General features: G+C 45.6%; 1 protein-coding gene across 1 annotated transcript; it reads left to right on the top strand.

Annotated features, from left to right (window-relative positions):
• The first annotated feature begins 11638 nt into the window (after positions 1 to 11638).
• LOC121494194 (interferon alpha-1/2) lies at positions 11639 to 12254 on the top strand. The gene has a single exon (XM_041760395.1). The coding sequence runs from the start codon at positions 11639 to 11641 to the stop codon at positions 12200 to 12202; it is 564 nt and encodes a 187-aa protein (XP_041616329.1). The 3' UTR covers positions 12203 to 12254.
• Positions 12255 to 14195: the final 1941 nt, after the last annotated feature.

The raw sequence follows: 14195 nt of genomic DNA, 5'->3' as shown, positions 1-14195 counted from the left end.
GACAATTGTTATTTAGGATAATACATTTTAGAGTAAATTGTTTCAAAATTGTAATAATGGGGATATTTTGTATTGGGAGTGTAGTGATGTAAATAGTAAGTAAATAACAAACCCTATTTATCAGATCATACTAAGTAGGAGACTGTAAAATCTTTTAATACTTAAAAGAGGTCTAAGGTCACACCTTATAGATTTTCAAACAAACACAAGGCCTCTAAGAATCATAAGGTAGTGCCTCATGGATTTTTGTCATTAAATAAGAGGACTCTATGAGACCAAACTGTTGTCTCACAGAAGCCTTGAGGGTAGCCCAAAGTGAAAAAGGGTGTATTTGAAGAGACTTGTGGGTGTGTCTCCTATCCAATGACAATCATTATAAATTGATATACAGCTAACCAACTAAATGTGTAGAGTAATATATCAATTTAGGTTGAAAATAAGAGATAACACAAAATAAAGAGGCTTTGGAGCCTCAAAATTTTCCAGAAAGGAAAAAGGTTGAGAAGCCTACGCAGTAGAAATAGGGCACTTGTGTGGCTCAATCGGGTAAGTGTCTGCCTTTGGATCAGGTCATGATCTCAGGGTCCTGGGATTGAGTCCCACATTGGGCTCCCTGCTCAGCAGGAAGTCAGTTTTCCCTCTCCCTCTGCCCCTCCCCCTATTTATGCTCTCTCTCTTTCTTTCTCTTCCTCTCAAATAAATGAGTAAAATATATTTTTTTAAAAGTAGCCTATGCCAGGAGCCATTTCTTGTGGAAAAGGAAGGATAACTTAAAAGGGAGAAGTGCAGAGAGGAGAAAAATCAGCCCTGGAGAGTAACTCTCAGAGAGTTAGCCTGAGCTCCTATCTGAAAACCCACACCACCTGCCCTAATGGGCATCAGGTTTACAATAGACCAGCGAGAGCTGTGTGCTCTCTGCTTTCCCCCAGTTTGAATGGGGGTGTCGGTAATGTTACCTTATTTCTGTCTTAGACGTTGTATGTTAGACAGTAAAGGGACAAATCACCTCTCTGTTTGGATTGTAGATCTTCACACTGAGGAGAATGACACTCGTGAAGCTGTGCTGCCGCAGTTGTCTTACTCATGATTATTTCAGCTGTGAGTGATAGAGGCACGATGAAAGAGAACGAACAACAACAACAAAAAAACATTATTGACCTAAGTAATTGGGGGTGGAGAAGCTGCCTTAGCGCTCACATAAGCCTACCAGCTCAGTCTCCCACTCCTGCGTTCCCCAGGTAATCTTACTACTGGCCAACTTTCTTTTTACTGGGTGCCTCCCAGGACTAAAGGAGGGTAGGGAGCCTAGGCAGGGAAGAGGAGGAGGTAGAGCTTTTGGCACATGAAGGAACTGTGAGAGCACTGAGTGCAGGGTCAGTCTTTGCTGAGAGAGGCATGGGCCTGTGGGGAGAAAATTACTCCCAAGACCAAACCACCCAGCCCAGGACCTATCAGAGCAGAATACGGAAAGGACTTGCCATTCACAACAGAAACCAGATTCAGGAGGATGCACTTGTGAGCTGGAGGGAGTCAGACAAAGGGGCTTTGGAGAGGATCTGGAGGCAGAGGGCCATCTTGGGCCTGTGGGACCCTGAGGTCCACTGGCTGCCATGGGAGGGGCCTGGGTCCTTGAGGGGTCCTCAAAATGTTATGCTAGGCATCACACTCCATCCTCTCTGCAGATATGGTCTCAACCTCCCAAATAGTTCCAAACATCGCCTCTATGAATATGACTTTCACATGAGTCTTTACCTAGTCATATCGCCAAACGTTAGACCCATATTTCTACCTGCTACCCTAGAACATCTCTAAAAATATAGTCTCTTATTATTGTTACATAATCCGCTAAAAATTACTCACTACATTTTAAAACAGACCCAGACAAAAAAGTATTTTAGTGAATATTTACAAAATTAAGGCCATTTAGAAGTAGATAAGACTCAATTTTGGAAGGCTGGGGCCAAGTCTCCTTTACAACTTCCTTGGCTTTCTTATGAGCCTATTCACACAGAAAAAGCACTTAGTGATTTCTACTTCTGAATTTCCTGTCTGGCCGTGTCCTGGGCATGGCAGCTATATACTTTATTTCTCAGATAAGACTGATATTTTGCAATTAGTTCTCCATAGGCAGGCAGGAGTCATCATTGCCCAGAGGGGTCTTTCCTTCCCCATCTCCTGCACCAAACTGGTAACCAGATCTTTCACCTTTTGATCAAGTCCAGTGAGGACTTTCAGCCATTCATGCTGAAGATGCTGCAGATCTGTTGGATCATCTCATGAAGAGAGAGGTGGCCTAAGCTGTTTGGAACTGGCTGCCATCCAACTGCTTCTAAGAAGAAGTAAAAATATTCTTGGTCCTTCAGGCAGGAGAAAAAAGAAGATCCTCCCCCATTTACTGCAGGTCTGTGAATGTCTCCTGCTTTGGCAGGCCACAGTTCTGGGCCAGGTGACATCTAAGGGTACAGAACTAGAGAGCATCAGACTCGGTGTCATCGGTGAGGAGGTTGGCAGGCCCCAGGTGAGTGGGGGGAGGGATGCAAATGTCTGGCTATGGGGGACTTTGCCTAGCTGCTCTGAGTACCTTCTTGCAAATGAGATTCTTACATAGGGTAAGACTGATACTTCCATACTTATCCCAATTTTGTTTCCACTTTTTGTCAAGTTCTCTTCTATTTATGGGCCTCAGACAACGTCATGACTTTAACACTTCTTTTTACTATGACACTGGAAATTAAACACACTCAAGGAAGATGATGGAAGTCTCAGACCAATGAGATGTGTTCATCTAAGCGAGACCCAAGGTGGAAGTAAAAATCTGAGTCTTAGGCTTTATCTCTTTCTCATTTTTTAAAACATTTTATTTATTTATTCATTCATGAGAGACACATACAGAAAGAGAGAGGCAGAGACAGGCAGGGGGGAAGCAGGCTCTCCATAGGGACCCCAATGCGGGAATCAATCCCAGGACCCCGGGGATCACACCTTGAGCCCAAGGCAGATGCTCAACCACTGAGCATCTTTTTCATTTCTAATAAGAGTTCTCAGTGGTTTGATCCTGGGTACCATTTTTACACTTCAAGTGCACTGAAATACAACTTGCCTCAACTCTTAGCATTTCCTTTTTAAAGGGATAAACATTAAATTTGACATTTTCCACATTTCTTTCTGGGAGCCATGGCTCATATATTCTGACACACACTAGAGATGATAGTGGCAGAAAACCCAACACCAAGGGTTAAATCATAGAATTCTCTTTATTCTGTTCCCCGAAACATGCTGACTGCACACATGTGGAAGACAATGTGTTTGGAAATGTGGATTCAAGGAAGGTAAGACAGGGATGATGACTACCTTCCAGGGAGCAGGAAAGCATGTAGTAGAGATGTGGTTAGGATCAAGGGAGCACCAGCATTGTCAATGTAGCAAAGGGCAAGTGCTTAGAGATGATGAAGAGGAGGGCATGGAGGGCAACAGGAAGCTCCACTTTCTAAAGAAATCTGTGGCTCCTGAACATAAATGACACCAGACTTTCATTTCTTCCTCAAAAAAATTGAGACAGTGTTAGTAATGGACACACAGAAAATTGTAAAGATTAAATGGAATAAAGTTTGCAAATTACAGACTCATAATGCAGAATCACAGTAAATGAGAGTAAACCTGACCTTAGTAAATGATAGCTGCCTGAAAGATTAATACGAGAAATAATACTCTGTAGAGTCCACATTCAGCCAAGCCAAGACAGGCTTTCAGTGCAGCACCCTTAACACTCTTAGAGATGTGTATGTCCAGCTTCCTGTCCCCAAATAAACTCCAGAAGGGGACATTGTTCCAGGACTGTGAAGGAGCAGAGCCCAATGTTCCCTCAGATATCAGTCCCTGGAACACACAGGAGACAGATCTCACAGCACACTTGAAGCTCTTTGTAGAGAACCAGCACCTTGAAAGTTATCTGACAGAAATGGCTGCTCTGTGACTAGTATAAAAGGAGTAAGAGTCCCTTCTCTCATGCTCAGGTACATTCAGACCTCTTCTGGGGATATTTTTTAAGATACCGTGTAGGAAAAAAAAATAGGAAAAAATTTAAAAATTAAAAAAAAAACAGGAAAAGAGTTTTTTAAAAATGAAGGACAGGGTGATGAGATATGGAACATTCCTAGATTTTCAACCATTGAATATCACAACACTAATTCAAAAGCTATTTCCTGTGTTAGTAATAGGTTATAGTGAGTGAGTATGCCGCTCTAGCACCAAATTTACAAAGGCACCAAATCTAAGTAATCAAGATAAATAACTTAATGCAATATTTTAAACTCTAAATTAATTCAAAACCTCCAGGATGTACAAAATATCAAAATGTTAAATAAAGAGAATTGACCTGTACTTGGAAGTTCCTGAGAGTCTTCAAAGGAAGAAACAGAGTATATATGGAATTTCAACAAATCCCATTCAGTCTATGAATATCTTACTAAAGAAAATGGAAAGATCCAATGTGCTGAATGTTCTCAACTGCTTGTAAACAACACTAACTTTTCTCCTTAACAATGTAGTCAAGTTGGAATCCGGGGAAAGATGTTTCACTAACCAGAAGGTTAAAAAAAACTACTTAAGATTGTCACAGAGACAGATACAAAAATATTGTCAAACACACAGTTCTATGAACTGAAAAGAAATAATCTTGACTATATTATTGAATTTGTTTTCATCAAAGGTAGAAAAGTGAAGTTATATTCAATTATTATTTTGCTGTGAATAAAATGTAATTTCCACTCCACTGAAAAAGTTGACTACAAAATTATGTAGGAGTTTGAGTATTTTCCATATGAGAAGTTTTGCTGTTTCGTGTGTAAAGTTTGGATTTGACATGTGACATGTGAAATCTGTGGTGTGGGCGCAGGTGACTGGGATGTGCAATGAGTGTCCAGGGTTCTAATCTGCAGGTGGCCCTCGTGTGGCCCTGCTGCCACCACGGACACCCCCCACCCGTCCCACCTGCAGATATGCCTAGAAGTGAGGAGGGTACATGTTGGGTGCTCCGCATCCTTCCAGCGACCATGAGGACTAGGCTGGCTGGTGACCAGCTCTGCCCACTGCATCCTCACTGCAGTCCAGGCGAGTCCTGACGTCCCTTTATCCCATAGCCACATGGTCCCATTTCCCTAGTGTTTCATCGTCCCGTTGCCCAGTACTCCATCATCCCATCATCCCATGTTCCCTTCATCCTCTCACTAGATCACCATGTGGTCCTGTCATCCCATCAACCTGTTGCCCCGTCTCCCCATCCCTTCATCGTCCCATCTTCTTGATGTACCATCGCTCCATTGTCCCACAGTCCAGTCGTTCTGACATCCCACAGCTCCACCTTCCTGTCGCATCATTGTCCCATCATCCCATCGTCCTGTCATCCCATCCCCACTGTCCTGTGTCACTCCATTATCCCTTCGCCCCATCATCACATCGCCTAATGCCCCATCGTCCTATCGTCCTATCATCCTGTCCCACCATTGCCCCGTAGTCCCATCATACTATCAGCCACACAAGGCCCCATTGTCCAATCGCCCCCTTGCTGTCCCATCATCTCAGTGTCCACTCAACCCATTTACCTGTCGACCAGTAGCTCTGTCAAGTGTCCCCGTCACGCTGTCGCCCCTTTGCCCCATTGTCCCGTAGCCACGTGTGCCATCGCCCCAGTGTCACATCGTCCTGTCAACCGACCTCCAAAAGCCCCATCGCTCCATCACTCCATCACCTCGTTTCTCATTGCCGCATCTTCCCATCACTGCATGGTCCAGTCATCTGTCCCTTCATCTCCCGCTTGTCCCATCACCCCATAGCCTGATCGCCCCATCGCTGCACCATCCCCTCACTTGTCATCCTGTGGCCCCCAGGGCCTAACCTTTTCATCATACTGTCATCCTGTCTTCTGAAAGCCCCATCGTCCTAACCTCCCCCCCCCGCCCTCCCGAGCCCTCGCGGCCCCGCCGGCGGGCGCACCCCGACCCTGAAGCTGCAAACCCGCCCGCCCACGCGCGACACGAGGCTCAAATCCCTTCGGGAAACCGCGTCTTGCGGCCCGTCCTCTGGCTGCACTTCCTTGGCCAAAGGGGCGCCAGGACCCAGGCCAAGCCCGCAAGCGCAGGCTGCAGGACGCCCTCGGGCCACGGGGTCCCCCCCAAGCGCCGCCCGACCGCCCGTCCGGCGCGGACGGGGCGGCAGGACGGGTTTGCGGGGACCCGGGCCGCGGCCCCGAGCCGCCCCCCCAGGCCGCCCCGCGCAGCCTGGGCCCCTCACAGCGGCCGGAGACGCCCCCCGCGCCCCCGCGGCCGCAGGGACAACCACCGCCGGCCTGCGGGGCCCCATCCCTGGGCGGCAGGAGGAGGCTGCTGCTGCCGCCCTGGGGCTCCCCCGCGGGACCCCTGCCTGGGAGCCGGAGCCCCGCCCGAGGCGCGCACACCCTCAGGCCCACCGCTCAGCCCAACGGGCCCGCACGCGCGCCTCCGGGGTGCACCTGCTTCGGAGCTTCTTGGGGACCAGAGAACACCCCGAATCCAGAGGACCCGAAGCACCCGTTGGCACCTGCAGCTGCTGCAGCACATCCTCAGCCTCTTGGGCGCAGAGCGCAGCCAGGCTGGGGGGAGCAAGGCCGCCTCCAGCACCTCCTCTCCAGCCTTGATCGCAGCCGGGAGCCCCGGGGGCCCAGGAAAGAAGATGGTCGGGCCTGTGTGTGTTCGGGACTGGTTGTGGGGAAGGGATTCCAGAGCATCCATCTCTGTCAGGAGGGCAACCAACACGGCCGCTGTGCCTGAGCATTAGATAAGAAATATCTGAACCAAAATCACAGACTTTTAAAAGAATGTATTGTTCAGGGACGCCTAGGTGGCTCAGTGGTTGAGCGTCTGCCTTCGGCTCAGGGCATGATCCTGGGGTCCAGAGATTGGGTCCCGCATGGGGCTCCCTGCATGGAGCCTGCTTCTCTCTCTGCCTGTGTCTCTGCCTCTCTCTGAGTGTCTCTCATGAATATATAAGATCTTTAAAAAAAAAAAAAAAAGAATGTATTGTTCAGAATGATTTTACAAAAATATGTTTAGAGAGAAAATGATCTGCTTTCTTATAAGGTTTTATGATGTAATTTTTTAAGGTCTAAGTTTGAGGGCGTTTTGGCCATTTCCAGAATATAAAGTCCATTTTTTTTTTAATTTTTTATTTATTTATGATAGTCACAGAGAGAGAGAGAGAGAGGCAGAGACACAGGCGGAGGGAGAAGCAGGCTCCATTCACCGGGAGCCTGATGTGGGATTCGATCCCGGGTCTCCAGGATCGCGCCCTGGGCCAAAGGCAGGCGCCAAACCGCTGCGCCACCCAGGGATCCCAAAAGTCCATTTTTTTTATGGAAAAGTACTTGAGGATAGTGATTTTGTTAAAGACGTGTCAGTTCTACATCTGTCTATGTCTCTGACTCTCTCTGTGTGTTTCTCATGAATAAATTAAAAAATAAAATATTTTTAAAAAGGGGAGGGGGACCGCTGGGTGGCTCAGTGGTTAAGTATCTGCCTTTGGCTCAGGTTGTGATCCTGGGGTCCTGGGATTGAGTCCCGCATAGGGCTTCCCACAGGGAGCCTGCTTCTTTCTCTGCCAAAGTCTCTGCTTCTCTGTGTGTGTGTCTCTCATGAATAAATTTAAAAAAAATCTTTATAAAAAGAAAGACATGTGTTTATTAAGTTAATGCCAGCTGCTGTAACTGATCTACACCAAGCTAGGAGAGTGTGATGGGGAATTTCTGCTTAGATGACTCTTCCAGTTGGCTCTTCCTCAAACAGTGATTCAGGGACACCAGGATCTTCTCTTCCATGACATTGCATATTTGACACTGGACTCCAAATGTGTCTGTGATGCTTGAGTCTATCCCAATCAGTTGCAAAGGGAAAAAGGTGGTAATTTCCGGGCCCAAGACTATACTATGAAGGAGAATAACATTTCCACTGACATTTGTGTGGTTTGAATTTATTCTCATGGACTGCCTCAGTGTAAAGACAGGTCCACTGGGAAATAGACTCTGCTCGGGTGGCTAATGCAAGAGGAGAGAAGTTCAATGAAAAAAGAGCAGTCTTTATTGTTACATTATTTATACTAATGCTTTTTGAAAAGGAAAAATAGCCAATATGTTGACAACACACACTTCATTGAAAAGTCCAATACAACAGACTCACAGCCTGATTACACAATTAAATCAGGGGGTGAGTCAACGGATGTCATTTTTTAGAGTTCATAGCATCACTGATCATTTGAAAGAAGCATTCAAGTTGATTCCCAAAGGCATAGACTGACATGGGAAACTGGCCACAAGGGTGGAGACGAGGTTTTGGAATACTTTGTAAAATTCAAAGTTATTTGCTCATGAAGTGAAGGAGGTGAGCACAGTGTGAGGTGTTTCCTTGGAGGTACTTGAAGCTCACTAAAATACGGGAGGAGAATGAGTCTTCTGATGGCCAAGCTTGTGATTCTCATCCTGGTACTCTAAATACTGGAAATACAAACTTGATGGAAATTTTCTCACACAGAAATTTTTTTCTTTTGTATTTAAATGCCCCACAGGCTATTCTATTATAAATTCCCTTGTAGAACCATGAGGAATTTATAAAGGACCTTCAGATCTGTTGTCCTCCCAAATCACATAAATCATATCTCTGAGTATCTGTTGGTACTACTCTTTCTCTAATAATGATTGTGCTTGTTTTCCTCATGAATATTGATTGTGCATTGGAAATTATGTGGACCATACTGGATGCCTAGAAAAATAAGTTGGGTAAGATGAATACCTTCCCCTTAGGTATTTTACAGATCCCCAGAGGGAGACATTCTAAGGAGAAAATAGGGCAGGTCAGGGCTCTATCCCTTTGGGCTGCTTTTTAAAAATAGCATATCCTGGATAACTTGTAAAGAGCAGAAATTCATTGGTCACAGTTCCAGGGTTTGGAAATCCAATATGAAGATGTCTCTTATAAGGGCCTCAATCTCACCATAAGGGTTACATCCTTGTAATCTCATCACCTCCAAAGGCCCCATCACTTAATACCATCACTTCAAGGTTAGGACTTCAATAGATAATATCCAACCATTCAGAACATAGTAGGTCATTAAAGGCTCCATGTCTGCCTTCTAGAAGAGTGGATACAGCCAAGCTTAGTAACAAGGAAGAGTGAGTAGGTAGGTTAGCAAGCAAGAGCAAGCAGGGCCAAGGACTGAGAATACACACCTTCATGTTTTGGCCTGAGGTAACACTGCTTATTACCTGTCACACTGTAGATATCGGAGTGCAATGGAGTCTTCTCTCCCCCAGAGATGGATTGAGATAAGAGCAGGCCATCGATGGGGGTTCATCGTTGTCTCTGAGTTGTCTCCAGAGCATCTCAGGAAGACAGTCGTTGGGTGTCACTTGAGTAAAGACCCACCACGACTTGTGGATCAATAGCCTGGTTGCCCTGAGCTGTGTGAATCAAGGAGAGTCTGAGTTTAGATGTGTGGCTCTGTGTAGGACACCAGGCTAGGTATTTTCCTGTGGTGGCCAGGCTGTGGGCAAGGTTGAGATGAGGCCATCCTGGGGGGTTTCCTCTAGTGCTGGGCAAAGGCTGACAACTGTGCTCTTGCAGCCTGAACCCCAACGCCCTGAGCACCTGAAAGCAACCAGAGTCCCAGTGGTTTCAGCAATAATCCCAGTAGGTGTGGTCGATACCAGTTAAGAGTAGAGTGGATATTTTGGCCAGTGTCTTGCACAGGCCTAACAAATATGGCTGTGATGAAGCAAACTAGTTTGGTGATTCGTGAACACCTTCTGGTAGGAGCAGGAAATCAGAAAGCCCACTGTAGTGCACATGATGTATTGAGCCAGGACGCTGGGCCTCGTGCCGAGGATGTTAGAGTGAGTAACACAGAATCCATGACTAAGAGCTAGAGTATCAAAGATGGCTACCTACTTTCCATGTGAAGAGTAAGAGTAGAGGATTTAGCCAAGGTAACTTTCTATGCAAAATGACAAGAGTTCAGGATAGGAACTGAGAGGAAGTTCTTCACAAGATAATAATCGATATTTACACATTTTTGAATTTAGGACAAGCACCTATCTTTCTTTTTTTTTTTTTTTTTCTGAAGATAACTGTTCTGGTTTCCAATCTCCGAAAGTCCTTTGGTAAATTTGAAATTATATGCAAAAATATAAAGGGAGAGTCAGAGGCACCTGGGTGGCTCAGTTGGTTGAGTGTCCCACTTTTGCTTTCAGCTCAGGTCATCATCTTAGGGTGATGGTATCAAGCTTCGCATTGGGCTCCAGGCTCAGTGGAGAGTCAGCTTGTGATTCTGTCCATATCCTTCTGCCCCTCTTCCTGCTCTCTCATTGTCTCTCTCAAATATATAAATAATTTTTTAAAAAAGAAAGATTCAAAGATTCAAAAGAAAGAATATGTTCTCCTACCTGCCTATTTTCGCTACCAATGGTGCAAAAATTAGTTATTGGAGAGTGAACACATCTTATATATTACAATGGTTTCTTGCTCTTCAAATCATCCCTGTTGATTCAACAAAGTTTAATTCCTTAATATTTATTTTCTCATTATCTTATATCTTACTGGTTTTTCTTGAGTATCTTATGGGAAGTATTGACATTGGAGTATACAAATCTAGAGCAATAAAATTTACATCATATACAAGGCTCACCAGAGGACTCTCCCCCATCATTTGCTGGATTTCAAAGCTATATTCTGAGAAATGATCATCAAATATGCAGTAGGCACCATTGGTCCATTTTGGTTGCCCGAGTATGGACCGGACTTCAGAATTAAATGCAGGTATTTTATATTTGATCATTTAATTATACTAAAGTTATTCAACACATGAATAATTATGAAAAGAAAAGAAATAAATGCTAAAAGAAATAAATGCCGAGAATATGTGGATGAATATCTATCAAGAAGTGAAATTAAAAATTACTTTCTGTTACAAAGCAAAAGTAAAGTGAAGACTTCAAAATACATGTCAGAAAAATACTCTAAATTTTCACTTACTTTGAGTACAAATAGTGTTTTTAAGTATATTATACCAGATATATTATTATTGTATATTTGCATAACTTTGAATAAGTATAATTTAAATACAATCTTATTTATATAAGTATATTAAATTTAAACCGAAAACTAGACTTAAAAGTGAAATAAAATGTTAAAAACGTTGAAATGTACATTTAGCTTAAAATTTTTGTCAGTGTTAATCTGGGATTGGAAAAAGTACAGTTTGGCACTATCTCATTATATAAAGTACAGACAAAGAGAAGACACAAATAGGTATAGAGTATACTTGTGTCATTAAATTTTTATGAGGGATTTGAAAACAAAAAATACCTAAAATCACTCTGGGGGCAGGGATAGGGAATGCAATAATGAAATAAAACAGTTCAGGAACACTCCTCTAAAGCCATTTGGAAAATGCAAATTTAAAAACAAAAACAAATTAGGAAGAAAGAGGAACTTTCAGAAAAAGGAAAGTAATGTGTTATATTTAAGAGTTGGCCCAAGTGAAGATGCTCAGAGAAGCTGCAGCCGCGGTTCCCACACTGCCCAGGGCAGCCAGGCCCACAGCCCCTGCAGGATCCCCGATGGCCCTGCCCTGCTCCCTCTCGCTGGCCCTGGTGCTGCTCAGCTGCCACTCCCTGTGCTGTCTGGCTTGCGACCTGCCCGACGCCCACGGCCTGCGCAACTGGAGGGTCCTGACGCTCCTGGGACAGATGAGGAGACTCTCCGCCGGCTCTTGTGACCACGACACCAAGGACTTTGCCTTCCCCAAGGAGCTGTTTGATGGCCAGCGGCTCCAGGAGGCGCAGGCCCTCTCTGTGGTCCACGTGATGACCCAGAAGTTCTTCCACCTCTTCTGCCCGGACACGTCCTCCGCTCCTTGGAACATGACTCTCCTGGAGGAACTGTGCTCGGGGCTCTCGGAGCAGCTGGATGACCTGGAGGCCTGTCCCCTGCAGGAGGCAGGGCTGGCCGAGACCCCCCTCATGCATGAGGACTCCACCCTGAGGTCCTACTTCCAAAGGATCTCCCTCTACCTGCAAGACAAGAACCACAGCCCGTGTGCCTGGGAGATGGTCCGAGCAGAAATCGGGAGATCCTTCTTCTCCTCGACAATCTTGCAAGAAAGAATCAGGAGGAGGAAATGAGACCCGCCCGGGTCCGCACGGAAATGACATTCCCTGACTGATCGGAGCACACTTGCACGTGTCCTGCCGCCTCAGAGAAGCTCACGCCTGCCGTCACGGTGACACGAAGACAATCGGGGTGTCCAACGTGTTCAGTATGGGGCAGCACCATCAAGTGAAGTCGACAAACACCGTTTACTTTCAGATAACCTTGCCCATCTCTCTATTTACTAATTTTCGTTTATTTATTTATTTATTTATTTATTTATCCCTATTTATACTTAACTGGGTTCTCTTTGTATACTAGTAGGTGTACCGTCACTCTGTGATTCAGGGGGACTGGGGATGCTTTCTATTTATTCAGTGTTTGATTCTTATGGTCATTAAACTGTTCTCTGCAAACATTCTTGGATTTGTGGTTTCTTTCGAGAGGGATGGAGTCGGAATAGAATCTGACGAAAAAATGGATCGTACGACTCTTCTCCTCATGATTCTGTTACTCTCATGAGAAGTCAAGCCATAGTCCTCCTCGATGCCAGTGCATATGTGCCTGTCAGGATGAGGGCGCACACAACCGATCCCATCTCCTACCCAGTTTCTCTAAGTTCTGTTGAGAAAAAACAAACCTGCACACAACCAGCAGAGTGAAGGAATGGCAGTAATAGCAAAGGGTACAAGGAGAAGAAGAAGGGACATAGGAACTCTGTAAGAAGAAAAGGAAGCAGGCATATCCGGAAACATGATCAACAGCACTAGATAATACCTTCCCTATTAGACTGGTGCATGTCCCGGTGCCAATATCCTTAAGAAAATGCCTACTGGGGTCTGCCAGTTACAAGCTGGTCCGTTCCCTTGAAGCCTAGCAATGGAAGCGGTCCCATGGGAACAGAGTCCCGAAGGAGAAGTGGTCTCCAAATGGATTCCCTTGTGGATCCTGTGTGGCCATGTGACTTCTAAGGACAAGCCACTCACTGAAGCACACAGTCTGTGGACGTTCCCTACTTTTTGAAACTCTCCTCTGAAAGGCCTTGTTGTCTTCTTTTGCTCCTGATGACGGACCATTATGGACAGGAGGGCACGTCCCCGTTACAACCAGGGGACAGTGGCTGTAGGAACAAGCAAAGACAAAGCAGGAGGATGGGACTTGGTGGGCTGTCCCATGCTCTACAGCAGAAGACTGCCCCCTACAGCCAGCAATGCACTGAGGTAGTGACCAGGCCTGGACACCTGGCTTGTGTTCTCTGCATCAGCCTGCCCCTGCTGGATGATTTATCTCCAGAGTTAAAAACAGGTTTTTCTCAGAAGGAATGGATTCAGAGAGTGTAGAAAGCCAAATTCCTCAGCTTTTCTATGTTTCTCTCTCCCTCTTTTGGAAAATACAGTGTTCCAAAGAGCAGCGAGGTAGGCAATGTGTTTCGCATCCTGTCTGCGCATAGATTCTCAACCTCTCAAATGGTTCTGACAATTTAATCAAGTTAAGTAAAAAAGTATATAAGATTGTCTCAGAGACTGAAGAAAATGTCAAATCAGATCTCTCACCTGAAAAGAAAGGAGGTCATCTTGCATGGATCTCTGCGGTGGTTTCCATCCATGGTAGAAAGGTTATGTTCTATTCATTGTTGTTTTGAGGTAAATAGTGTCGTTTCCATGTCATTGAAAAAGTTGCTTACAATATTATGTTTTGAATATTTTCCTAAGGAAGAGTTTTGCTATTCTGTGTTTAACCTTTGCTCTTAACATGTTCTTGACATTTGTGGAGTGGGCGCAGGTGACTGGGCCTTGGGCCAGCAGTCCAGGGTCCTGGTCTGCAGGTGGCCCTCCTGTGGCCCTGCCTGCAGCCCTCCCCGCCCCCGCAGATCTGCCTGGAAGTCAGGAAGGCGCCTGCTGGGCGCTCCCCATCCTCCAAGCGACCCTGGGGACCAGGCTGGCTGGTGACTGGCACTGCCCACCGCGCCCTCACTGCGCTGCAGGGGAGTCCTGTCGTCCTGTCCTCCCATCCCCCCTTCGCCACGTC

The sequence above is a fragment of the Vulpes lagopus genome, chromosome 7 (assembly GCF_018345385.1).
Source record: "Vulpes lagopus strain Blue_001 chromosome 7, ASM1834538v1, whole genome shotgun sequence".
NCBI classification, from domain to species: Eukaryota; Metazoa; Chordata; class Mammalia; order Carnivora; family Canidae; genus Vulpes; species Vulpes lagopus.
Note: the sequence above shows the minus strand (reverse complement) of the source record. Positions and strands in the feature narration are given on the sequence as shown.